This window comes from Urtica dioica, chromosome 7 (genome assembly GCF_054948205.1).
Source record: "Urtica dioica subsp. dioica isolate 48M chromosome 7, U.dioica_male_clone48M_v1_H2, whole genome shotgun sequence".
NCBI classification, from domain to species: domain Eukaryota; kingdom Viridiplantae; phylum Streptophyta; class Magnoliopsida; order Rosales; family Urticaceae; genus Urtica; species Urtica dioica.
In genome coordinates, this window is record NC_142762.1 from 41,931,052 (window position 1) to 41,957,674 (window position 26,623).

The 26,623-nt window shown below is 36.3% G+C and overlaps 3 protein-coding genes across 10 annotated transcripts; all 3 read left to right on the forward strand.

Annotated features, from left to right (window-relative positions):
• The first annotated feature begins 3,379 nt into the window (after positions 1–3,379).
• On the forward strand, positions 3,380–9,009 carry LOC149391713 (FAM91 carboxy-terminus protein). 4 transcript variants are annotated; one of them, XR_016300139.1, is made up of 12 exons: positions 3,380–3,678; positions 4,103–4,256; positions 4,488–4,605; positions 4,857–4,953; positions 5,103–5,209; positions 5,467–5,589; positions 5,734–5,887; positions 5,976–6,036; positions 6,125–6,498; positions 6,650–8,087; positions 8,312–8,693; positions 8,786–9,009. XR_016300139.1 is itself a non-coding variant. In XM_089619427.1 (11 exons), exons 2-11 carry the CDS (start codon positions 4,129–4,131, stop codon positions 8,553–8,555), a joined length of 2,844 nt encoding a protein of 947 aa, XP_089475553.1. In that variant the 5' UTR covers positions 3,380–3,678; positions 4,103–4,128; the 3' UTR covers positions 8,556–9,009. The 4 variants fall into 4 exon arrangements, 2 of the variants coding, with proteins under 2 accessions (XP_089475553.1, XP_089475554.1); XR_016300138.1 differs by having other exon boundaries at positions 8,312–8,685; XM_089619427.1 differs by having other exon boundaries at positions 8,312–9,009.
• A 734-nt stretch (positions 9,010–9,743) lies between these two features.
• Positions 9,744–11,425, forward strand: LOC149391714 (chloroplast processing peptidase-like). Its single transcript, XM_089620488.1, has 6 exons — positions 9,744–10,229; positions 10,340–10,402; positions 10,499–10,567; positions 10,725–10,811; positions 10,898–10,965; positions 11,094–11,425. Exons 1-6 carry the CDS (start codon positions 10,011–10,013, stop codon positions 11,170–11,172), a joined length of 585 nt encoding a protein of 194 aa, XP_089476614.1. The 5' UTR covers positions 9,744–10,010; the 3' UTR covers positions 11,173–11,425.
• Positions 11,426–22,985: 11,560 nt separating this feature from the next.
• LOC149391715 (uncharacterized) lies at positions 22,986–26,333 on the forward strand. 5 transcript variants are annotated; one of them, XM_089618523.1, is made up of 9 exons: positions 22,986–23,042; positions 23,536–23,673; positions 23,990–24,107; positions 24,207–24,312; positions 24,619–24,739; positions 25,005–25,116; positions 25,217–25,316; positions 25,653–25,903; positions 26,003–26,333. In XM_089618523.1, the coding sequence occupies exons 2-9, from the start codon at positions 23,558–23,560 to the stop codon at positions 26,162–26,164; spliced, it is 1,086 nt and encodes a 361-aa protein (XP_089474649.1). In that variant the 5' UTR covers positions 22,986–23,042; positions 23,536–23,557; the 3' UTR covers positions 26,165–26,333. The 5 variants fall into 5 exon arrangements, with proteins under 5 accessions (XP_089474649.1, XP_089474652.1, XP_089474650.1 ...); XM_089618526.1 differs by having other exon boundaries at positions 22,986–23,008; XM_089618524.1 differs by lacking the exon at positions 22,986–23,042 and adding an exon at positions 23,053–23,103.
• The last annotated feature ends 290 nt before the right edge of the window (positions 26,334–26,623 follow it).

The window sequence follows — 26,623 nt, forward strand, 5'->3', positions numbered from 1 at the left end:
TCTCTATATGGATTGATGGATCTTATTCTACCTTTTGGCTTCTTTATTTGGATTTTGGACTTGTATTTGCTACAGACAGCGTACACGATAACCCTAGCTCTTAGTCAGTGTGTCAAGAAGACTCATACATAGAAAGCAGATCTTTAGATACTCTAGTTGTGCTATTTTAATATTTGATGATTCAATTTCAAATCCATTATCCTTAGCTGTCCGTCAACACACTAACTACAAAATGGGGCAATAAATTTCTTTGATTGTTAAATATTCGGTCTTACGAATTTAAATTCTTGTAGCAGTAACCACTATGAAAAACACTGTATACTTCCACTTCTACATTATATTGTGCATTTACATGCTCTGAATTGCTTATGCTAGATAATACCCCACAGTAATCCAGATTTTGCGTTGATAAAAATTGGGTTGTTCCTTAATATAATTTATATTTGATTTATGTTTTAGTGTTATGGTGGTTTTTTTTCCCCATAAATGCGTTAATTATATTTGGGTTCCTAACCTGAGTTTCTATAGATATTTGATGACAAAGACATTTGAACGTATTTCTCCCTGATCGGTGATACACGAGAGTTTTGATGTATCTATCAATTTGAGAGTGTATTGTGAAAAAGTTTATGAATTGCTCGAAATCTAGTATGATCTATCGTCTATTCTTTAAACGCTTACACGATATGCGTTCATCGGATTGTAATCTTGAATCTTTATAACCTTTAGATCTTATTCTTTTTAGTTGAAAGATGTTTGATATTTTACTTGTATGTGATATATCCATTTTCTAATAGAAGTGTCTTTGGCTATTGTTATAATTAAAATGAATCGTAATGTTGATTATCATACTACAGATACGATGTGGACAAAAGCAACTTTATTTACTTACGTTTTTTTTTTTTTTACTGTTCCTGCCTGAACATACAACAATTGAAAGACTAACAATTGCTAGGCGGGCATCCAAATTTTGGTGATAATGGAATGCAAGACCTCTTGAAAATAAACCAAAGGTCTGATCACTAGACCAACAACACTTGAGTAGGCTAATGAATTACTAGCTAGCTTCTGTTAAAAAAAAAAAACAATAAACTACTAGCTAAGTTTAAGACTATTGAGAATTATTGTATACAAATATTATAAAAAAAAAACTAATAGACCCTTGAAGCTTCTAAATTAAATCCTAGACCGATACTTGTGAACCAATCACACTAATAGCCGCTCCCATCTTCGAAGAACTCTACCAAGTATCGACAGAGGGCAGTACTTCTTCGCCACAAGTTTATGTTGAAACAGAAATAAACAAGCAATGGAGGATATATCATATATGTATAAAAAATAAAACTAATTATTGTTTGTTGACGTGAAGCATCACACTAAAAAAAAACAGTCTCGACAATTCGTGATTGAAAAGATCGATTTAGATTTATTGAGATGTGCCTCAGAATTCCGTAACGAGAATAATCCGATATCCGAAATTATAAATACTAATACGTAATTAAAGAGAGGGCAAAAAAAAAGAGGATAGCTCTAAGTTTTATATTAAAAATATTTTTTTGAATAAGACAAATACAAAGAATCAGTTCGAAAGCTGTTACCACATGCTCATGAAGGCGTATTAATCCTATATTTATAGTTGAGGAGGCAGTTGGCGAGCTCCGGTCTTCTCGGGGACACGTCATGCGTCGGTTGTATGGTTGTCGTTATCTGGGAAGACACCTGTCGTCGAAGATCCAGTCTTGAGTGAGGCGGTTACGAGGTGAACGTGGTGGTGGATATGCGTTGTCTGAATCTTCAGGAATACAGCTATGCCATTTGACTGAGCGAGCTGGTCTACCTCAATTTGAGGGTCGGCGCGAATACGTGCGTCGAGCTGACTGAATTTGGCCCAATTCTCAAAATGATTTGATTTCGTGGGCCTAGCCCAATTACGACTATAGTGTACCCAAACGCTTGTTTATCGATGGAGGACGAAGCACAACACCAACATTGTTGTTAACGCAAATAAAAGAAACTTTTAAGTACAAAAACATTAGACACCATACAACATTATTTAAAAATCAAACATAAATTCATCTGAAAATCCCATACACGAAGCTGAAAAAATAATATAATTTCATCGAACTGCAATCACTCGCATTGATAGTCATCCTTCTCTAATTGTAGTTGTGGTTGTATTTTGTGCTCTTTTACTGGATTGACATGTTTGTTTTGTGTGTGGGTCCGCCTTTAGGCCAAAAAACAATTCACATTTGAATTTTGTACATTCACTTTATATAGTAGTAATACTTCATTATTTCTTTTTTTTTTTTTAAATGTAACTGCCATGCCAACTAACAAACATCTCAGCCTAGACTCTCAAGAAAATTTTTGAATTGTGGTGAATGTAGAAAATTTTCCTTTTTTGTCTACCATTGTCGTGGATTTTATATTCAAATAAAAATACCCTCAACTCATTATTATTTTTATTAGTCGTGGGTATCCAGGCTTCGCCAAACTATCCCTAAAAAAAAAAAAAAAAAAAGACCTCGCCGAACTAAGCAGCAGCGGACCCACGTTGTGCAGGGGGCTTTTGGAAAAAATTTCATAAATGCTTTATTTGAATATGATAACTTCATAAATACCTTTATTTTTTTTAAATACCATAATTACCTCATTTATTTTATAAAATTCCATAGCTACCTTATTTGTTTTTATTTTTTTCTCTATTTATGAAACGATGGACTTGCATATATTCCATATTTGAATTCTACGCTAACATAGCTCTAGAGTGTGTTTTTCGTGAACTTCGAGATGGATTGACATCAAGCTTTTCGAATTGTTATTTGAGTGCAAAAAAATGAAATCCTCGACTATTATGAATCGACATCCATTTTGAGTCCACAACAAGAAGAAATCCTCGGTAATTATACAATAATGCATTGCCATCTCCTAGCTTTTGACTTATCATACGACATTAACGACACCAAATTTGTTTCTCTACACGACATATTTCTTTGCGTCAAAGACATTACGATACTTCCTGGTCCGAAGTCACGTTGCGTCGAGGAGCCACGTCTTGCCTAATGCAAAGATGACAAGACTTCCTGGCCTAGAGTCATCGTCTACTCCAAGACGCCAAGTTTAAATATAGAATAAATTATATTTTTGCCTTTTTTTTATTATGACGCACTTTTTTTCCCCTCCTGTCAATTTTTTTAATTGATTTACGATTATAGAGAGAGAGAGAGAGAGAGAGAGAGAGATATATATATATATATATATATATATATATATATATATATTATGGAAGAAGATATAGTAAAGAACAAATTTTAGTGCCTTTTCCATATAATCTTTAAACTCTAAAATAAGCTTAAATAACTATTTTATTCATTTACGCGTCATATTTGATCTAACTCTAATTTTTTTTCCCCGTGAAAAATCAGTTCGTGAGTCTTCTCCTCTCGAGCTCGCTCCCAAGACACACCCCACTTCCGTAACCTTCCATCTCTCCACGATTCTAGGGTTTCAATGGTATGAATCTATGAGCAAGGAGTCCGAGATTAGTGAAGGATCTGGAATTTCGAAGATAGTAGCAATTGCGTCGGATTAAGAGGTCGAAGATCAGCTTTTGAATCTGGGAACAAGCTTGACGAGCCTCCTTCTTCTGTCGACGAGGTTCTACAACTTCTCGACGTAAGGCCTTCGTTTCTTCGCAAATTTTGTCTTGTTATGTTTTAGGCTCTTTTGGTGTATCTGTGTATTCATCTCCATCCGTAGAATTTCATTTCTGTAAGCACCAGAATCTAAGTTGGTGGATGATCCAATCTAATTTGGTGGATCTTGCGGTTCTTGAACCGACATTGATATTGAACTTCGCGTTTGGCCCGAAATTTGAATGTTTCCGAATCTGATCCTGGACTTTATTTTTTCGGTGTTTCAATGTTTTGGTAGAATTTTTGGATTTGAATTGTTAGATTTCGTGTATATGGTTAGCATTTGTGCGTATGTGTTGCTTGATTTATCTTGAACAATTAGATTAGATTCGGTAATTCAAAGTTACTTCGTGTTTGTGGACTGTGGTGTATTATTCATAGGCGTATATGTATGTTATTTGCAGGAAGTAGAATTGCTTTTTTTAGAAAGATGCAGCGAAATCCGGCAACGATAGAAGAACAATTGATATTGAAAGCGATCAGAGAAGAGTGTCCATGGGAGAGTCTACCCAAAAGACTTCAATCCACGCTGTCTTCTAAAGAAGAGTGGCACAGAAGGTTAGCTTCATACTTTATTTTAATCCGTTTAAATTTTTTCGTGGACGTTTATCTTTTGGATTTGTGGGTTTTTTTTGGCGCCATTGACTTTGTTTTACGATAAAAAAAATGAAACAGAAATGTGAAAGGAATTGCATGGTGTCTGGTCGTATGATCAATTTATTTTATATTGACACTGCTTGACAATCGGCACATTTGATCTTACATCTCCCATTTCGGGTCATAACACAGGATAGTGGAACACTGCATAAAGAAAAGACTCCAGTGGAACACATGCTTTGCTCGCAAAATATGTAAAGAAGGTGAATTCTATGAAGATATGATGCGTTACTTGCGCAAGAATTTGGCGGTGAGTTTTCTTTTTCTAAACCTTTGCATTTCTGTTTCAAGCATTCCGACTATTTAGCATTACATTGTGCCACCTGTGCCGTACAGGTGGCAGAACTGGCCATACATGACCATCCATTCTTTGCTTCATTTCATACAAATCACTTTATCTTTTGTGTAGCAGTCCAAGTTATCTTTTGTTTTTAACTATACGGATGACATAATGATTTTCTTAATCCATGCAAGTTATATGTCTGACTTTATCACTTGCAGTTGTTTCCCTATCATCTTGCAGAGTACGTTTGCCGTGTGATGAGAGTATCGCCCTTCAGATACTACTGTGATATGTTATTTGAGGTGATGAAGAATGGTAATCCTTTTTCCTTCACTTGAGACCTTTCTTGGCTATTGTATTTCCATTCCCATGTTAGATCTGGGTTAGGGAGCCACATTGTTTCTTCATTTTGTATGGCTCATAATTTTCAAGTAGTTTTTATCTCACGTGCATCCTACTTGCAGAGCAACCTTATGATAGCATTCCGAATTTTAGTGCTGCGGATGCATTGCGGCTTACAGGAATAGGAAGAAATGAGTTCATTGATATCATGAACAAGTGCAGATCAAAGGTACTTACTGAGGTTATTGGTCGGACCATAAGTTCTAAATGATGCTTGTCTGGCTTAATTCACATTGACGTCGCTATTTTATTTTAGGCTGGTTAAATTTAAATGAAATAATAATTGGAGGTTATATGTTGTGGTTTCCTTCTCAGCCACTTATTTTTTTTTAGAATTGTATCATAAGTCATGCATTATCTGCATTTCCCTTTGTATTGTGGATCTGCTTATAATTTTTTGTACCCAACATTTTTGGAGCTATGCAGAAAATTATGTGGAAATTGAACAAGTCCATTGCAAAAGAACTCTTACCTACGCAACCGGTGGATTTCTTGATTGAACCTTGGTGGGGGATATGTCTTGTAAATTTTACATTGGAAGAATTTAAGGTGAGCAATTTAGTGCTTCTGTCGATTTACCTTTTTCACCCCAACAGTCCTGTTTTTTTCGGTTGTCAAATCATTAGATGTCTTAATTTAGGTGTGGCCGTTGTGATTGATCCATTTACTCTTTTCTTTTCTCCACGTGTCTAGAAACTATCAGAAGAAGAAATGGCAACTATAGACAAAATATGCAAGGAAGAAGCAAATTCTTATATTTTGTTTGATCCCAACATAATCAAGGGTCTCTTCCGGCGGGGATTGATATACTTCGATGTCCCTGTTTACCCCGATAACCGTTTCAAAGGTATCACCCAGTCCAAGTCGCTTGTAATATGTGTGTAGTTCCTTAATGATCTTCGAAGTTTGAGATATTGACGATTACGCCGGTCCAGTTTCTAGGCTCGAAGGATTTGTCTCCAACAGGGAGCAGTCGTATGAAGATCCTATAGAGGAGTAAGTCTCATTACCATAGTGATTTTTGTGGTACCCCTAACTAACAAGAAAGAAACTGTGTTACTGATACTTTTATTTGAATTATTAGGGTACTATATGCAGTTTTTGTTGTCTCGAGTGAGAACTCAACCGTTGCCGAGCTTGCAGCAACTCTACAGGCTGATCTTGCACAGCTTCAGGCCGCGGCATCTTTTGCATGTCGATTAGGATGGGCCGTAAAGGTAATCGACCCAGCATCTATTCTACAAGAAGCAACTATTCCAGGATCTCCTAGGACCCTTCTCAGTGATGAGGAGGCTTCTCATGCTGGCTCAACAAACTTGTTCGTGAATGGTGATTCTGCATCACAAGGGGATGCTTCTGGAGCAGAAAAATATGGGCCGGGATCGACCCATGCTCGTGTTGCTTTTGTAGTTGATGCTAACATAACATCCTATCTGATGATGGGATCTGTTTCACCAGGTTCGTTTGCTCTATTTTGTGTTTCTTTTTCAGATATATGTTATTGTCTTCTTGCTCAATTCTAAATATGCCGCAGTGTATTCTATTAATTGTATCATGCTGTAAAACCGATATTGTTGGTTTTGATGCTACTAAATTATCGTTTTCTTAGGCTTGAAGTCTCATGCCGTGACCCTGTACGAGGTGGGGAAACTTGGTCATGCTAACATTGCGGAACTTTGCAAGGACCTGAGCTCCTTAGAGGGAACAAAATTCGAGGGAGAACTCCAAGAATTTGCAAATCATGCCTCTAGCCTTCGCTGCATTTTAGAATGCTTGCTATCGGGTGGAATTGAAACTGACGCGAAATCGGAAGAGGTTTTCATTCACACGGACGAAGTCGCTCCCATATCAGATCCCGTTGGAGCGAACGAAGGCGAAGTTAACAGCGACGATAATTGCCTTACTGAGGTCTCTGAAACTCGGGATGGTGAAAGTCTGATACCAATCGAAGGTTCAGATATCGGAAAAGAGACACTGAGAAGGATAAAGAAATACCATGTCGATCTTCTTCGCTGCGAAAGCTTAGCATCTCTTGCACCTGCCACTCTAGAGCGGTTGTTGCTCCGCGATTATGATATTGTCGTGTCCATGGTTCCTCTTCCACAGTCGTCGATTCTTCCCGGACCGACATTTCCTATTCATTTTGGCCCTCCCTCGTATTCATCAATGACGCCGTGGATGAAGTTGGTGCTTTACACAACTGTTGCCTGTGGGCCTCTGTCGGTTGTGCTGATGAAAGGGCAGTGTTTACGGTTGCTTCCTGCTCCACTGGCGGGCTGTGAAAAAGCTCTTATATGGTCTTGGGATGGTTCCACTGTGGGCGGCCTCGGGGGTAAATTTGAAGGAAATTTGGTCAAGGGAGGTATATTACTACACTGCTTAAACGCCCTTCTCAAACACTCCGCTGTGCTAGTTCAGCCACTCAGTAAGTACGACCTCGATAATGCTGGTCGAATCGTTACTCTTGACATCCCGTTGCCCCTAAAGAACTTGGACGGTTCAACCGCCGATATAGACAAGGAGATTGGTCTGACCGAGGAGGAAAGGTCGAAGCTGAACCCTCTATTGGCTGCTTTGGCAAACGATGTAGAGTTATGGACAGTCGGTTATATTCGACTGTTAAAGCTTTTCAAAGAAAGAGAGACGACCGACAAGTACGAGTGGGTACCTCTGAGCGTGGAATTCGGAGTTCCTCTGTTCAGTCCAAAGCTGTGCAATAACATATGTAGAAGAGTCGTCTCGTCTCACTTGCTCCAGACTGATTCGCTGCACGATCACCAAGAGGCGATGCAAGGGCTTCGGAGAAGGTTACGTGATATATGCGCGGAGTATCAAGCAACGGGCCCGGCGGCCAAACTTCTTTACCAGAAGGAGAAGCAAAAAGAACCATCCCGTGTTCTCATGAATTACGCGAGTGGAAGGTGGAACCCCCTCGTGGATCCTTCTTCTCCCATTTCGGGAGCTACGAGCGAGCACCAGAGATTAAAGCTTGCCAATCGGCAACGTTGCCATACCGAAGTCTTGAGCTTTGATGGCAGTATTCTCAGGTACTCTCTCTCTCACACACACCATTATATCACAATCAGTTTCGATAGAAGAGCACGTGCATGTCAGGATCTAAGGAATATAGGATTGATCGATAATAATTAGTAGCTAATTAGGGGTTTTGTGTATAGAATAGTTCAAAGCTTCTGTATATAAAGAAGAGCTATATATAACAGAATCGTCCGTGTGTTTCCACATGCAAATGTTCCAACTTGTTGTGTTTCAGATCATACGCTTTAGCTCCGGTGTACGAGGCGGCCACGAGGGCGATCGAAGAAGGCTCGACGGCGAGCTCAGGGAAACCCGAGCAAGAAGAAGGCGGCGACAGCAGAGAGGTCGTACTGCCCGGTGTTAATCTCGTCTTCGACGGCTCCGAATTGCACCCTTTTGAAATAGGCGCCTGCCTTCAGGCCCGCCAACCGGTCTCCTTGATATCTGAGGCCGCTTCTTCCTCCGCAGCCATCAGATAAATAAATAAATAAATGCCCTTTTTTGCTCTGAAAGATCAACGATGGTTGATTCACTCCTTTACGCCTTCTGTGATTATGATTTGTGTGTGTTGTTGTGTCCGCTGGCTTGAAAATCATGATTAGCTCCAAGGTAACCAGGTTAAAAAAAATGAAAAAAATAAAATATTATAGGTTTCTTTTTTCTAGCTTTTCTATTTGGGAAACTTATTTTTTTTCCTCGTGTAATACAGGTGTTTTGTCGATGGAAACATTTTTCATTTGAATACCGGTTTCGTCCAGAGTTCGTTTTACTTACAATTGCAATGAAAGGAAAATGCGGTTCGAGCTTTAGTCTGATATGATGTAAATTTTATATTGTTCCAAATTTTGAATTGTTATGTCGACCATGGTATGGTAATTTTTGTAGATGAAGGCAATTTTAGCTACGGGAATAAAATAAAATCAATAAGAGCGACTCTTTATATATTGTTTTAGATAAAAGATTTCATGATGTACAAATAAAACATAAAGGGTAAAAAAATATATTTCACAAAGGACCCGCTAATACTTTTCACCTGGTCATGCTTTTGATTCGCTTTGGTTAAAATCTTTTGGACTAATAGTTTTAAATTTTTTTTTTTAATAAAATGTAATAGATTAAAATAATATGTTATTTTTTTATTATAATTTTATAAAATATCTTTGGACAAAAAAAATATTTGAAGTTTGCTTAATTTTGATCTAGTATCTTTAAGGTCAACATGCGGTTTAAATTAATGTTTATTTTACAAGATTCATTAATCATTTAAGTTGGAGATATGTCATAAGATTAGTAAACAATAGATTTTATAAAAAATACAATATTTTATAAAATAGCTCTAGACACCACAAAATGTCACTCTTTGTTTATAATTTGAAGATATAGAGTTATGCATGTGGATAGTTTAATTATCTCATAATTAAAAAATTATTTGAATTAAGACAATATACTTGTACCATATTATATGAAATATAGATACGCGTGACTGCGTGAGTGAGTGAGTGAGAGTTTAAGGGGCAGGTATAATTTATCTTTGGGTAGCAAAGAGTAATAAATGATAATAAAATTAATGTGCCGTATGCGACATCAATGCTGAGTGGTCAGTCGCTTACACAAATCAGTATCTGGACACCATAAAACGCATCGTTGCTTTGTTCTTTAGTCTCCTTCGGTCAACGGAGAGCGACTCTATTGAAAACTTACTCACCAAGAAAATCCCTCTCTCTCTCTCTCTCTCTCTCTCTCTCTCTCTCTCTTAGCTTAATCCAATATTTAGCCATGGCAATCATCTTCATCTGATAATCCAATGAACGGTCCTCACTCCTAAAACCCCATCACCACCACCACCACCATCATCATCATCATCATCATTCCGATCCTTCTTGGATCATACGAATCAATACTCCTATATATAGAGACAGATAAGGAGCTTCTTCATGAGGTGTTCGGTGCTGAGCTATTTGTTGGTGGCGTTTCCGTCGGCGCGGTGGATGCCGTGCCAGAGCTGGGGGTTTCTCCGGTGGCCGGGACTGGTCGGCTTCACCAGACTCGTCGTCGTGTTTCTCTTGTGGTCCACGCTCTCCGAGATTCGCTTCATTCCCTCTTCCTCTATGTACCCCACTCTTCGCGTCGCTGATCGGATCCTCGTCGAAAAGGTATGCTCATATAATTCTCTATGAATTAGGTCTTTTTCTCGTTCTAGTTCGTAGAATTCCTTGGTGACATTTTGGAAATGTGGTTTTATGATTTGTTTTTTTTTTGTCAGGCTTCATATTATATAAGAAGTCCTGCCATAAATGACATTGTCACATTCTGGGATCCAACGCAGGTTTGTTTGTTTTGCTTGGCTTGGAAATTGTTTCTCTTCTGAAGTTTATTGATTTTTTTAATTTTTATTTTATGTTGATTTATATTGTGTGTTTAGATGGCTGGAGATCCGGAAAGGAATGTCTTCATAAAGAGAATTGTGGCCAAAGCTGGAGACTTTGTTGAGGTGATAAGAATATGATATCATTTCTTTTGAATCAAAACAACAAATTAGAAGCAAAGCTTGAGACATTGAGAAAGAAAGTAATGTTAGGCCAAACTAATTGGCATTATTCTTAAGATGATGAAATGGTATAATATTCATGTGCTCGAACACATTGCAGGTGAAAAATGGAATACTCTACCGTAATGGGGACGCCCAGGCGGAGAATTTTGTTATAGAACCACCTAAGTACACTTCAAGTTTAATTGTAAGACTAATATAAATGAACGAATTAAAATTACCATTGTGATATGAAGAACATAAGCTAATAAATAGGTTTTTATTAATTCGCAGTGTGTGCCTGAAGGCCATGTGTACGTGTTGGGCGATAACCGTAACCATAGCTACGATTCCCATTTCTGGTGAGTTTTTCTTTGTTTCTCTCTTCTTGAACATTGCCTAATTTAGAAGCCCTTCAGTTTTTAAGTGCCTATATAAACATCTCTCATCTGGTTTTGCTGTCGCTTTTCGAAACATTTTAAAAAAACAGGGGACCATTGCCGATAGAAAATATCAACGGCAGATTCGTAACTTGTTGCCACAGACCTTCTTCCACTTCCAGGAATTAACACATTCTTACACTGAGACTAGAGAGAGGAAGAGAGAGACAAAGCTTTAGATGGGGTGCTAATTGATGTTAATGGTTGATTTTTTATTCGTTGAATTTATCTGTCCTACTGTTTCATGTTGAAGCTGGATAGTTGTGTCGTAGACTGGAACATTATGTAAAAATCTAAAACTCAACAGAGTTGTGTGTATATTTATCATGCTGGTTAAACAGACTAAAATATATATTATAACGAACCTCACAGTGATTATCCATCTCATTTGTTTTTCTTAACTGTGAAGCAAAAAATTGCTGGTGTACCATAAATTCTGTTAATCTCTTCTTAGCATGGCTGGTGCGGTCGTATAATGAAGAATCGACCTCCTGTTTCTTCATTTCCCTATAGTCTATTGTCGTTTACTTTCTCCCGCTCGATTGTCGTTACATTTAAATATCTGTAAACGTCATTTCATTCATTCATCAATCTAATGAGATCTTCTTCTTCTCTAAATTGATCCAAACACTCTCTCAAAGTTCTAACAAGATCAGTCTTGGTCGGTCTCTGATTGGTCCATTTTAAGTAGAGTAAGTAGCCACACTACTACACTAATATCGGACACTAATGCACTAAATTGCTTATAAAGGCTTAATATTTCAAAAGTCGCGTAAATAGACTTTTGACCTACTTTTCAACAAAATGATCACATATTTCCCCCTAAAAAACTCTATTTATCTCATTATTACTCTTTATTTCACTTCCAAAATCTAATAATCACATTTAAAATTCAACTTTTTATTTATACATATATATATATATATATATATATATATTTGTATTTTTCATATTTTTTTTTACACTTTTTGAAAATTACTTGGAACTTTTTTGAATTTCAACCTCTACCGATGAATTTCATCGATATTAAATATCAACGTCACAAATAACAAACTCGTTATAAAATCTTCAAGAACAAAATTTATAGAAACCCAAATTTATAGAAAACCAATAGGTCTAAATCAAATGATCGTAATTCCCATGCTGTTGTCAATTCCCTCAACCATACATCAAGTGCTCACATACCAATACCAAGGTTTTCAACGCCATTTCGATCCTCTTGATTTACGGAAAATCAACACGCCGATGAAAAATCGAATGAAAAAAATGTAGAAAAAGATAATTGATATGTCATTTTTCATGAAAAATCATCATGGCGATGGAAAACTGAATGGAAAAAACGATGTTAAATATATTAAAAATATAATACATATATATCTTTTAATTTTTAAACTTGTAAAATATATGATATTTAAGCTATAATAATATCCATATATTTAATATATAGAAGGCTTAATGTGAGAGGATAATATTTATGTGGTCTAGCTTTCATGAACTTTTTTCGTAATGTATTATGAAGTAATAGTTAATATTTTGTGTGTTTTTTTATTTTATCAGAATTAAAATTTCGTGTTTTATTTATTTTCAATTTATGGAATTTTTTTCTTTCTTTTTTGTGTGTCCATGTTAGTTACTTGATTTCAAATTTGCCTGTTATTTACATTGTGCATCTAGTATTTCATTGCCTTTTCATATAAGCATAAAATTGTAGAAGCATTGAAACTTATGAATTAGCAAAATAGCCAAAGTTTCAACTTTTCAGCAAAGTAACCAATTTTACATTTTCAAAATTTTTTGACAGCCAAGATTAAAATTTTTGACGATTATTATATGTAATTTATCAATTTCAAAAAATTATTCTTGGGGTCAAAAAAATTTTGGAAACCGGATTGCTATACATTTTGACTATTTCACTAAATTAAGACAAACATTGGCTATTTTGCAATTTCATAAATTTACATTGACTATTTAGCTACAAAATTGAATATAAAAAAGCACACCTTGCTAATCTTTTATTTTTTCAAGACAAACAAATCTTTTTCCAAGGCAGGTAAAACCGTAAAGGTTATTTGTCTGATACAATTCTCTAAATTTTATTTTTGTATCATTATTCTCTCTTTATTTGAAAGTTTGAAACTATACGTTACCTCTTTTACACACTCTCTCTCTCTCCCACTCTCAATTTTTCTTCTCTTCCCAATCTTTAACTCTTGTTTTTTTTAAAACGAAACTGACCATGGCCGAAAATCGACGATTCTCGCCGAAGTCTTTACATTCCTCAACTACAGCGAAGCCAAAACGATACCGACGAGGCGATTATCGCCGAAAATCGCCAGTGTTTAGGAGGTCCGAGTAGCTATTTTCCGCTTCTGAATATCGTTCTTCTCTGCCTCTTTCTCTTATTTTCTTCGATTTTAATGCTATTTTTAGCTTATAGAGTAACAAAATTTTCCAGTCGTTTTTTTGTCGAACGACACGTCGTTTCGGTAACAATCGAACGACAACCGACGACGAAACGATAAATGGTGTCTTGGTCATCCGCAAGGCCACCGACAGGGCCGACAAAAATCCCCGATTTTCGACGACATTTAAAACCTTGACAAATACAATACAATTTAACTTTTGTTCATGGCTCAGGAAGTAAATACGCAAAATAAGCTATAATAATACAATGCATGAACACATTGAAAATTCTCAATCAATTATTTGTGATTTTTTTAATCATTAGAACATCACGTCCTTATTCATACTAAACTCAAATCAATATCACCAATGGTTACTTAATCAATAGGACCTCATGTCCTTACTTATACTCAGTGTCTTTAAATAGTAAAAAAAAAATATTATGAGAACGCTTTGTTTGAAAATAAAAATAACTTTTTTTTATAAATTTTTTTTGGGTGCTCTAGCTTATTAGTCTTTTTAAAACTTAAAATTGTGAAATAGCCAACGTTTTAGTAATATTTGATAATTAGCCAATCTTTGATGCAACAAGACATAATTACCCTTATTTTTTCCCCTAATTCTTTACCAAAAATAAATTAAATGAAAATAATTTATTTATACCTAAATACTCTCTCTCTCTCTCTCTCTCTCTCTCTCTCTCTCTCTCTCTCTCTCTCTCTATTACATTTTTAGCCATAACAGAGGTTACAAAAAATAGCATCTCGCAGTTAATAGTCGGTAATAACTGTTAAAAGGTTTCTACCAGAAACCTATTAACAGTTATTACCGACTATTAGTTAAAGCAGAAACATATTAACAGTTATTAACGATTATTAACTGCGGTTTTTATTATTTTGACATTTGTCCATGGCTAAAAAAATGTGACGAGATAGAGAAAGAGAGAGAGAGAGGAGAGAGAGAGAGAGAGAGTGAACATGAAAAATAGAGAGAGAGAGAGAGATAGAGAGATAACTGAGATCCTAATAATTAGGGATTTTGAATAATAAATTAGATTTTATTAATTTCGAAAATAAATTATATTAACTAATTAATAAGGGTAAAAATGGTATAAACAATGTGACACAAAAGCAGAATGGCTATAAATCAAAAAAATTTGAAACGTATGACAGAATGAAATTCTTAGGTTTGAATTGGCTTAGTCATTTACAAAACTCAATTTTTTTTGTAATGTTTACACTTTTATTAGACTTATTTGTTTTATTTTAAGTTTTTATAATTTTTTTACAGTTTCATTAAAAAAAAAATCAAGCAAAATCATGTGAAAATAAATACAAATGAGGTATTTATGTAATGTTAAAAAGTTAGAGGGATTGAAGGAATTAATATCTTTAAACGCGGTGTCTGAAATTTCACTGATTAACAACGTTTTCCCCCAAATCGAAACTCTATAAATACCTCTAAATTAAAAATTATTTGGTACTCATTTGAAAAAGTGTTTTTAACTTTTTGAGTTAAAAAAATAGGAAAGAAAAAGTGAAAGTGATGTTTGATTAATTTTCTGGAAAAATTTTTTAAAAAATTTTGAAGTTGTTTTGTAAAATAGTAAAGAAAACTGAAAAGAAATAAAAGATGTTTTTGGAAAAAAAAAATAATTTATTCTCTTCTCTCCTTCTCTTCTCTCCTCCTTCAAAAACAAAAATGAAAACTGTACCAAACAGTTTTTTCATTTTTTTCAATTTCTCAAAAACAAAAATAAAAACTGTACCAAACAGCTTTTTGAAAACAACTGCAAAATAATTTTTCAGTACAATTACAAAAATTAGAAAATAGAATACAAAAACTTTTTGAGTTAACTACCAAAAAGGCACCCTCTTTCTCATTTGTCAAATCCTCTAAATTCAAAATTTTCCCGCAGATTTCTGTTTGGATGGAAATACCGGTGGTTCCACACCATGTCCAACCGGCCTTCAATCTGAGGGCGTTGGAGAAATGGTCTACGCAGCAATTCGAAGGGGAAAGTAAGTATGTCGTGAAAAACGACGCCAAATCACATATCGCCTACCGCAATTGGACTTTCACTAAGAAAATGTACGACAAACCTAAGATTTTTACACATCACCGGGCGGAGACAAGTTCTACAATCTCACTAAGGCTTGCAAGGCTCAGATGGAAGCGGAATTGGTAAGGATTTTTTTTAGTCAATAATAATTTTATTTGAGTTATTTTCGAAAGGTTCTGATGTTGGCGTTGTTGATGGTGGATGTCAAGTGTGGAGCCTAATCTAAGGAATTGTAAAAAAGTCCCACATCAGTTAGGGATAGTAACTTTGCTCTTTTCCTTAGTGTATATAAATGATACTATTTGTTGTATTCCTTAGCACCCAAAATTAGAAACACTTGTACTTGTAACCTTTCCCAATTGGGTTTGTAGTATTGCAGCGGCAAAGTGGACGTAGCTTTCTCTTTGAAATTGAACCACTATAAATCTTGTGTTCCTTCTTTTATTTTTCGTTTTTCCTGTTTCGAGGAAGAGATAGGTTTTGACAGAGTTAACCCAAAACGGTTGGGCGAACTGACGAACTGAATCCAAAGACGTTTGGACGAAGTGCGAACTCATTCCAGGTCGATCTGACGAAGTGACGAGCTCGACTGACGAAGTAACTAGCTCGACTGGACGAGTGACGAGGTCAAAATCTCAACAGGCGTAGATCTGATGTTTATCTTAAATTCATATTAGCAGATTTCTGAACATAGAGGTCACATTGTTTGTATAGGTGAGTAGGTGTTCGTGCATGATTATTTGGTGTTGTGCTATTTTGACACTTGGTACTTGGTAAATGCTTTCAGCTTTGTTTGGTACTTCGTGTATGATTATTTGGTGTTGTGCTATTTTGACATTTGGTACTTGGTATGTTTCAGGGTAAGATGAAAGAGCAGCTGTGACGCCAATGGGAGATGTCAGTATACTGAGTCAGTAGAGGTATAGGTAATATGAATCAATTATTTTGTATTGGTTTTTGAGCTTAGAATATCTTAGATGTTTTCTTGTGTTGAAAATTAATATATATGTTCATTTTTTTGTATGTTTCAGATGAGATGATCAAAGGAGATGATAGGATATCAGAATAAGAAAGACAGAGAGAAACTGATAAAAGGAAGAATTTTGATAGTTTGTATTTCTCAGATTACAAGAGAAAGCAAACAACAGACTGTTATATAGACCAATCAAACACTACCTACCTATATGCCACATAGGCACTACCCTAATAGAGTACACGAGTATAAGTCAGTAGATATGCAAGGGAAAATATCTTAAAAACCTTGTGTTTGACTGAAGTGATTCAATATTTCCATTTGTTTACACTTTACACTCAACATAGGGGTTTGATATCTGTGATTAAAAAAAAACCTATGTTAACAAATTTACTAATATTTCCATTTGTTTACACTTTACCCTCAACATAGGGGTTTGATATCTGTGATTAAAAAAAACCTATGTTAACAAATTTACTAATATTCAGCGCCTACTCTCGAAATTGGCTGACAAACTTTTAGTAACACACACACACAACTTCTTTTCGTATTTTGCTGGTTTACAATCAAATAATAATAGCTGTGTTTGATGACACTTTGACTTAGATTATTAAGCTTCTTTTTAGTTTTTTTTTTTTTATAAAAGCCCAACTATTTTAAAGTGTTTGGTAAAATTGATTGATTCTCAAATTTGATTGATTCTCACAAGAAACCAGACTGAAACTACCGTACGCTTGGAAAGAAAAAGACAAACTTTCAAGTATTGAACATGAACCACACAAATTATCTAGCAGCATCTGAGTTAAATTGCTTCTTTGAACGTCTTTTCCGGAAACTTCATCCATGAACTCCTTTGTATAAATTTCTCTTTTGAGATGATCAATGAATTTTGTTATCTGAAATCCAAACAACCGAGCACTATCTATATACTTTATTCAGATATAGCCAAATGTTTGCATAATTAAAAGAGATTATCGAAAATAAGTTTTTTATTTATCAAATATCATTTTGAACAAAAAAAATATTCTATAGTTGAGAAATAGTCATGATTGCCAAGATTTGCTCTAGAGCAAAAAGCAGTAAGATACGTAATATAATATAGCAAAATCCTCGCGTGCAATAAAAGTTTATTTTCCCGTTAAAATAAAGTTCATTTTCTGATATAAATGAATATTCCACATATTCTTCAAACTGAAGCCAAAGATTTGTCAGTTGTGATACAAAGCAATTAGCTCCCATTAGCAATAGCATAACTTTGTGTTTATTGAATTCTATCCTCTATACAGACAACTAATTTCAGTTTTTTAAATTGATTGATTATGTATTTTTTTTTGTATCTTTTAGTAAAATGAACAACAATGAAATCTCTTTCTTTTAATTGATTGATTGATTATGTATTTTTTGTATTTTCCTATAATTTATCTAATCTTATCTCTGTCTTTTCTATAACTCTCTCGTGTACGCTCAGAAGTCAGAACTACGATTTATGGTTAGGACTATCATGACCAACTCCACTGAAATCTCCACAACAAGAATCTCCTCCTTGTTTTTCGCACCGGCACGTTTTTTAATATTCAGGTACAAGTCAAGAACTTTTGGCATTTGTTGACATACAAGTCTTATATTTGTTGACTTATTATATTTTGTTGACTTCTATGTAAATAAATAGCACGATTTGTTTACACATCTATAATCGCAAATATCAGATAATTTACAACAAAATCAACGTAAGTAATTTTAATTTTCCAAGAAGAAAACACCAATTTTTTTTTTTACAATAAAGTCACGAAAAGAATAACATGATGTGCAAAAAAAAAAATACTAAAGCTAAAGAAGAAAAATCTTGATTAAACACAGATCAAGAAAGCACTATATAGGAGAGTTTTAAGCAAGTAAGCATAAGAATAACATGATGAGCAAAAAAACATAAAACATTGGTTTGTCGTGTACATGCACAAGTCATATTATCATGGTTTGTCTTGTATATGCACAAGAAATTGAATTTCTATTGATAACCGCAACTAAAAGAAGAAAGAAATTCTGAAAACTTCTGAAAAAACTTAACCTCATCCGTTGCACCGAACTAGGATTTGATATGGCAGTGGCACCAAAGAGAAAGATGACCATTCTATATTATTTTCAAAACATCTTGGCACCTTCACATTAAGAACAAAGTCTACTCCCTATGAATTTCATAATGCAATATATATAATTACCAATAGATTGGTTTCAAAATAGTCCAGATATTATTTGAAACAATTGATTAGCACACCACAATGTTGTCATATATGTTAAAATAAAAAAAAAACAAAAAAAAAACCCAAGCTTGTTCTCATTTTTTTTTCTTCGAAAATATCTGAAAGATGTCATCTTAATAGAGAAATTATGGACTAGAAATCTAGTTACAACTGTGGGGGTTAAAAATCAATTTTCTAAAAATAAAACCATTCGAGTTGGGCTTTAGTTCGATCAAAGCCCAATAGCAGACCCAATTCGACTCTCAAAGACTTATCTAGGCCCAGCTCGACTCCTGAAGGTCGGCCCAAACCCAGTTCACCAAAGAAAGCAAGAGTCGGCCGTGTAGACCCAATCGAAGGAATAAGTCTTGATCACATAGAAGACCTCGCCGCGAAGACTGGATCTGAGATAATTCGACTAGCGACGTGGCAGAGCCGAACTGATCAACACGTGTCCTCTTCGATGAATTCTCTCCCGCTATAAATAGAAGCCGATATGTTGATTTTCGCACACACAAGTTCTTATCATTTCTCTACTATTTTCTCACTGTTGAGTTCGCCTGCTAGAGTTCGGCACCTCGTCCATTTGTAATTCATTCGTTCATCAATACAGATATTGTTATTCTTTTATTCGTTCTTATTCATTTTTCCCAAGTCAAAATATTTGTTTCTTATACGAAGTCTTCTGGAACCCATATTTAAATAAATCAAAATATATACTATATTATAATTTGTGATTGTTGACGATCCCAAAATCGACATCAACAATTTGGCGCCGTCTGTGAGAAATCGCAGAAAGACCAACCTCGAAAAAAGCAAGTTCACCTAAGAAAAAACACCATGTCTTCCACCCCGACTCATTATGAATCAAGAGAGGAAATCCATCCGGGGATCAGGGCAATCCTGGATATGCTAAACAAAAAAATAGAAAGTCAGGAAGAAACCAACCGGATTCTTAATGTTCGATTGGATTCCCTCTCGACCCCTCAAAATACTCCGGATCTCCAGGTGGGATCCGGCGAAATGACCGCCTCAGAATCTGCTCGGAACGCGGCGTCAGCCGAGAAGACGAGCCAAGTTGTTCCTCCTGGAGTCCGCCTGGACTTTATTGGGATCCAGGTCTCCCAAGGGATAAGTCAGTCCCCGGGTCCGAGCTCCCAGCTCGGGGGGACTGCAGAAGAGGCCACCGCTGAAGCTACGATCGATCCGGTTGGACTGGCCCTGCCCCCGCAGGCGGGAGCACCCCCGGGATCCTTCCCAGCAAGTTTCGGACCTCGCCCTTGGCCGACCTCCCGAATGTTCACCCCCCAATATTTTGGTGGGCAGAACCAGACACAGTATAATCTGATCGAAGTCACTATAGCCACCCCAGTGCGCACGAGACTTCGCCCCTCTCAAGAGGGCGAACCCAGCATGACTGAGTTCGAAAGATTCAAGGAATCGATAACGGCCGAACTGAAAGCAGTCCACTCAAAATTTCACAGTACAACCATATCGGCTCCCGAGATAGACCGACTCATTACAAAAACGGGAAGGACTATTTTCGCTAAAAACATCAACGACGTGTTCATTGGAGATGCTGGGAAAGTTCGTCTTCCTCGTTACAATGGGGCCTCAAACCCGAAAGCTTACATCCTGTCCTTCAGAATTGCAATGTGACGGGCTATGCTGACAGGGAGAGAACAAGAAGCTGGATATTGCCAAGTGTTCGCTGAAAGCTTGTTTGGAGCTGCTTGGAGTCGTTATCCAAACTCGAGCCTAACTCTATCGATAGTTTTGCTAAACTATCGGCAGTATTCCTAAAACATTATTCGATGTTCGTAGATGACGAACTCACGATAGCAGATCTGTGGGGGGTCCAGCAGAAAGAAAATGAGTCCTTGAAGGACTACATGGTCCGTTACAAGGACGTTCTCTAAAAAATCTCTAACGTTAATCCCGAATCCGCCATAACCTCTATAAGGAACGGTCTGTGGCATGAATCGAGATTCAAACTAGAGATTACTGTAAACCGCCCCCTTACATTGAAAGACGCGATCCAAAAGGACGCAAACTACGCTAAGGCCGAGGAGGAATTCGCCTCCTTAGCAAAACAGCGTGCTGCCGAAAAAAGTCACATGCGAACACATGAGTGCGGCCCATAAGCGCTGGGGCTGACCCCCGAAGGCCAAGCCCCAGGAGGCCGGGCCACAAATCAGAAAGCAGCACGCCCCTCCGGGTTTCGCTTTCAACATAGGAGATGAAGGCAATGAGGGAGGTCCTCAAGCAAAAAAATGGACCAGGGACCCAAACGCGTTCTACGATGGTCTTGGCCGAGTGAAGACGACCGGGTGATCTTGGCCGGTGAAGATGGTTGGGTGGAGACGGCCGGATGGTCTTGTGCGAGTGACAATGGCCGAATGGTCTTGACCGAGTGAAGACGACCGGGTGGTCTTGACCGAGTGAAGATGTCCGGGTGGTTTTCTTTTTTGGCCGACCGGGTGGTCATTTTCTTTGGCCATCCGGGTGGTGTTCTATTTTAGCCTGTCGGGTGGTCATATTTATGGTTTTTTTCTTGAAGATTTGTCAATGAGTCTAGCTTGAAAACATGCTTTGAAAGTCTCTTTTGAGAGCTTATTTGAGAGACATCTTATGAGTGTTGATCCGAAGTTTGGCGCATGAATTTGTTTGTGGGATTGGGCCTTGTGTATGGGCTTGATATGTTAATTTTTGCTCTCGGGGTATTATTTATACCATGTGAAAATAACGGCATAATAAGAGTTATTGCCTAAAAGATGAAATTTGTTAATAACTAGCCCTCTTAATAACGAAAGATTAAAACTATAGCCAAAGTGTTCACTTAAAAAAATGGCCAAAATTAATTAGACTTTCAAAACTGCCCTTATCCCTAAATTCTCCAATTCCAGTTAAGTTCGCTTTGCTTCTACAAAGAGTGCTCTATTGCTTTCGTCAAAACCATCAGCGCCGAGACCAAGCGCATCGTCCCCATTTGCACCTCGCCGACGATTCAGCCATCTGCTTCGAAGAGAGTCCGCGTCTGGAAGCCGAGCACAATTAGTTATGAATCTGAGCCTAAATAGCGATCCAATAATCCTCTAAACGTAATCGTCCATCCACTGCGGTGCCTCCAAAACCTTAGGCGTTCACACCGGTTCCGGCGATTCACGCCGCCATTTCGATGGCGGTTAAGCCGCCATCGTCGCCGGTGACCTCCGAAGTCCACGTAGGAAAAGACAGACGGTGATTAATTGTCACAGTTAATCCGATTAATTTTTATGGACTTCTTCTGAAAATGACTTCGAACATCGGCGAGTCTCGTGGTTGCACCGATCCGGTCGTTCAAAGGTCGAAAGTCCAGTTATGCATACTAACTCCAATAGTTAATCTGATTAACTGTGAGGGTTAATCGGATTAATTATCGCGATCCTCATTCGGAAACGATCTCGAACAACGGTTGCACCGATCCGAGCGCTTGACCCTCGATGTGAGGTCTTCGAAGACGTGATCATCGTACTTGATTTTGCATCGCCGATCCTCCCAACTATCACAGTCTTCTTCTTTAGAGCGATCTGGAATGAAAGTCCGTGGAGTATCACAGAGGAAGCTCCGGTCAATACCAGAGAATCATGCCGTCGAATTCGATGCAGAGGAAATCAAGCACGGTGGCGGACGATTGTTGTCGATGAGCATTTAATTTGGGTATTTTGTTTCGAGTTTTGAAATGCTGAAAATGAGTTTGAGATATAATAAATATATTAAAATGTTAGCTATATTTTTTAAATAATTTAATAGTCGAACTATATAATTTTAAAAAGGAGGTGACTATTTTGGAGTACATAATTAGCCCGGCCTTAAAAATACCGAATAGGTAAGGTTGTGTTTGGTAGTTAACTCAAAAAGTTTTTGTTTTCTATTTTCTAATTTTTGTAGTTGTATTGAAAAATTATTTTGCAGTTGTTTTCAAAAAGCTGTTTGGTACAGTTTTCATTTTTGTTTTTGAGAAAGTGAAAAAACTGAAAAAAGTGTTTGGTATAGTTTTCATTTTTGTTTTTGAAAGAATGAAAAGAGAAGATGAGGAGAATGAGAAGAAAAGAAAAGAAATTTTTTTTCCAAAAACACTTTTTATTTGTTTTCAGTTTTCTTTACTTTTTTACAAAACAACTTCAAAAATTTTTGAAAATTTTTTCCGGAAAATTAAACCAAACACATTTTCGTTTTTTGTTTTCAAATTTTTCAACTCAAAAACAGTTTTTGAGAGGAGAACCAATAAGGCCTTTCAATCCCGAATAGGTATGGAAAATAAGTATAAATGCACAAATAGCGGGTATGGTTTTCAATCCCGAACTTGTGAAAAACTGAACCATTCACATTCTGCTTTGATTCGAGTTTCGTATTTTGTGTATTGTTTTTTTTTTTCCGTCTTCTTTTATCCGCGTGGAAAGGTCGTACTAGTTCTTTCACGAATCGATCTTTCCGATGTCCGATTTTTCCAATCTATATCAGGACCCTACTTACCCATTCCAATCTCGGTTAAACTTTATTAGGGTTTTTTTAGTCATATTATATATCACGTATTTTTATGATCGAACCGATTTGCGTACGCTGTATTTATAGATCAGAGTTCAAGAATGAAAAGTGAAATCAATAAGATTTTTAGGGTTATTTATTTATTTATTTATTCACCTGAATTGGTTCTTTGATGGTATATATGCACGGAAACGACTTGTTATTGGATTTTATTTGACTTTCTGTTTCCTAGGTCTGTTAAATTCACCGAGCTTGGTTTTTGTGTTTTTCTTTGGTTTGTTTTGCTGTAGCATTGTGTTTTAAGTTGTTTTGATGGACGAAAATAACTGGATGCCTATACAAGTTGGAGAACCACTGGCTATGGATGACACCGAAGATTGGCGAATACAGCTGCAGCCTGATTATCGGAAGCAGATCGTCAACAAGATGTGAATTTTACTTTTGAACTGAGAACGCGAGAAAGTTAACAATTTAAGGACTCTGCAGTGATTTATAAATTGAATTTTGTGTTTCGAAAATTGGCATTTGTCCATCATGTCACAGAATATCTTTAAGAATGATTTAAAAAACGAAAAAGAAGATGCTTAATATTAATTATCCTGTAGATTTATCACTCTGCACTGTGAAGGGTACAATATATATATATATATATATATATATATATATATATATATATATATATATATATATTTTAAAAAACAAAATTCATCGAGCAGCTTATCTGACGATGTATTTCCTGTAAAGGACGGATACAATAAAGAAGCGACTATTATCACTCCTGGGTCCTCCAGTGAGGTTACACGATAGTGAGGAAATTGCTGACAAAGTTGAGGGAGGGATCTACACTGCAGCCACAAGCCATGTACTTTTTCTCTCACAAAAAGTTATGCAAATATTAACATGCTTTGTTTTGTATACTATGTATATAATGATATGCATTCATTGGATTTTCTTTTTCTAGTGGGATTATCTGATGAAAGTTTCACGTGAGATGCTTTTGGTAGAGACTAAGCCTCTTAATAAATTGCCCAACCAAGTTGGCAATAGTAACCAACCGCAGGTTCAAGGTAAACCTTTTAAGTGTATACAATGTTATGAGTTTCTCTCCTTTTACTTTCATGCCTCTCTTAACAACCTGGAGAGTGTCTGAGTTTGTATTTATAAGCTTTCTCTGTGTATTTTTTTACCTGCCTAAAAGCTCTCTCTTATTAATGGGTCAAGTATGTCATTTTTTTTATTCAAGGGGGTTTTTATATTTTTGGGTATGCTCCATGAATCAGCCAAATTCACATTTATAATTTTTGAGATTATATCAACCAATCTTGGTTTTTGTGTTTTTCATTGGTTTGATGTGTTGTGGCATTGTGTTTAAGTTGATTTGATTGACAACAATAATCGGAGGCCTGTACAAGTTGGAGAATCACCGGCTATGGACATCATAGATTGGCGGGCACAGATGCAACCTGATTACCGGAGCCAGATCGTCATCAAGCTGTGAGTTTTACTTTTGAACTGAGTACGCGGGAAGGTTAACATTTAAGGGCTCTGCAATGATTTATGAATTGAATTTTGTGTTTCATAAATTGGCTTTGTTCCTCACATCATAGGAGATCTTTAAGAATGATTTAAAAAAATGAGAAAGAAGATGCTTATTATTCATTATCCCGTACATTTCTCTATGTGCATTCTTTAGATTACAATTTTTTGTTTAAAACAAAACTCATCGAGCAACTTATCTGACGATTTATTTCTTGTAAAGGCTGTATACATTGAAGAAAAATCTATCAGTCTCTGGTCCAGAGGGATTACATGTTCTCGAGAAATATGCTGAAAGGTATGAGGAAAAGATCTACACTCCAGCCAAAAGCCAGGTACCTTGTCTGCACGAAAAAGTTGATGCAAATATTAACATGCTTTCATATAAATATGTATATGTGATATTATGCTTTCGTTGGATTTTGATCATTCCAGTGGGATTATCTGTGGAAAATTTCTCGTGCGATGGTTCGGATAGAGTCTTGCAAAAAAATGCCCAACCAAGTTGGCAATAGTAACCAACTGCCGGATCATGGTAAATTTTTTAAGTGTTTACAATGCTATTAATTTCTCTTCTTTTACTTTCATGCCTTGTTTTTTTTTAAAACCTAACTAAGAGCTTTCTCTCTCTTAGTTTTGGGGCTTGTGTAATAGGATTATATATAGTGCTTAATCTTTGTTACGATTTTGCGTAGAATCTTTGGGAATGCAGCCCCAAATGTTTACAATGCTATGAGTTTCTCTTCTTTTACTTTCATGCCTTTTAAGTTTTAACAACTTGGACAGTGTCAGAGTTCGTATTTATAGGCTTTCTCTGTTTTTTTTTCTTAAAAACCTAACTAAGAGCTCTCTCTCTTACGATTTTGCGTAGAATGTTTGGGCATGCAGCCCCAAGTACAGAATCAGACTCAATCACACGGAATGCCTTTGCCGCCTAATCAGACCCAAACCCACCAACAGTTGTTACCTCAAAATATTCAGAATCCGGTCGGAGTTCATAGCTCTTTAAGCTTATCGTCTGCGATGTCCCCAACCTCCAACCAAACTCCGAGCTCTGTGCCGAACGTGGTTGGTCAGTATCCGAGGGCACATGTTGATAGTGGAGGTGCTTGGCAAGAGGAGGTATATTATACTAATGCTTTGATGCAATGCCTCTTGATTGTTCTGCTAGTAGATCTCGTGGTAAATATAGTTGATGAATTTATAAACTTCGTTTTACAGATCAAATTTATGGAGGATCTATCTTTTCCTGAACTCAGCGAAATACATCAGGACATAACCACCAAATTACGTCAAGTTTGTGTGACGGACGCATTGGATGGGGACCTCATATCATCGGAAGATCTGAACCTCGGTTCCAAGGATGGGCCCCGGGGCGAGTAGTTTCACTTATTTATCCGTTTTTAAGTATGTCACTAAATTATGCCATGTAAATCAAATCATTTAAATTATGCCTAGCTTTTAAGTTTACAATTAAAAACTCTATTTTAGAAATATTGCACCCAAGTTTTTAATAGACGTAAATGGTAATCGAGGCGATTTATGTTGTTTTTGAGGCAAAAGATAGGCATAAATTAATTTTCTGTATAAATCTGAAATCATTCCAAAATAAATTTAGATGGATAATGCTTAGTTTTAACTTTCATATACTAGTTTAACAATGAAAACCCAAAAAAATGCTAATCTACATTTTAGACCAGGTTTAGAGTTATATATATCAGATAATGAAAAACATTAAATACTAGTTTTAGAATTAGATTCCGGTTATGTGTTAAAAAAAACCCTAATTTATGTTTTATTAATCTTTTACTTGAAAAAAAGGGAAAATATCGGGAGTATCTC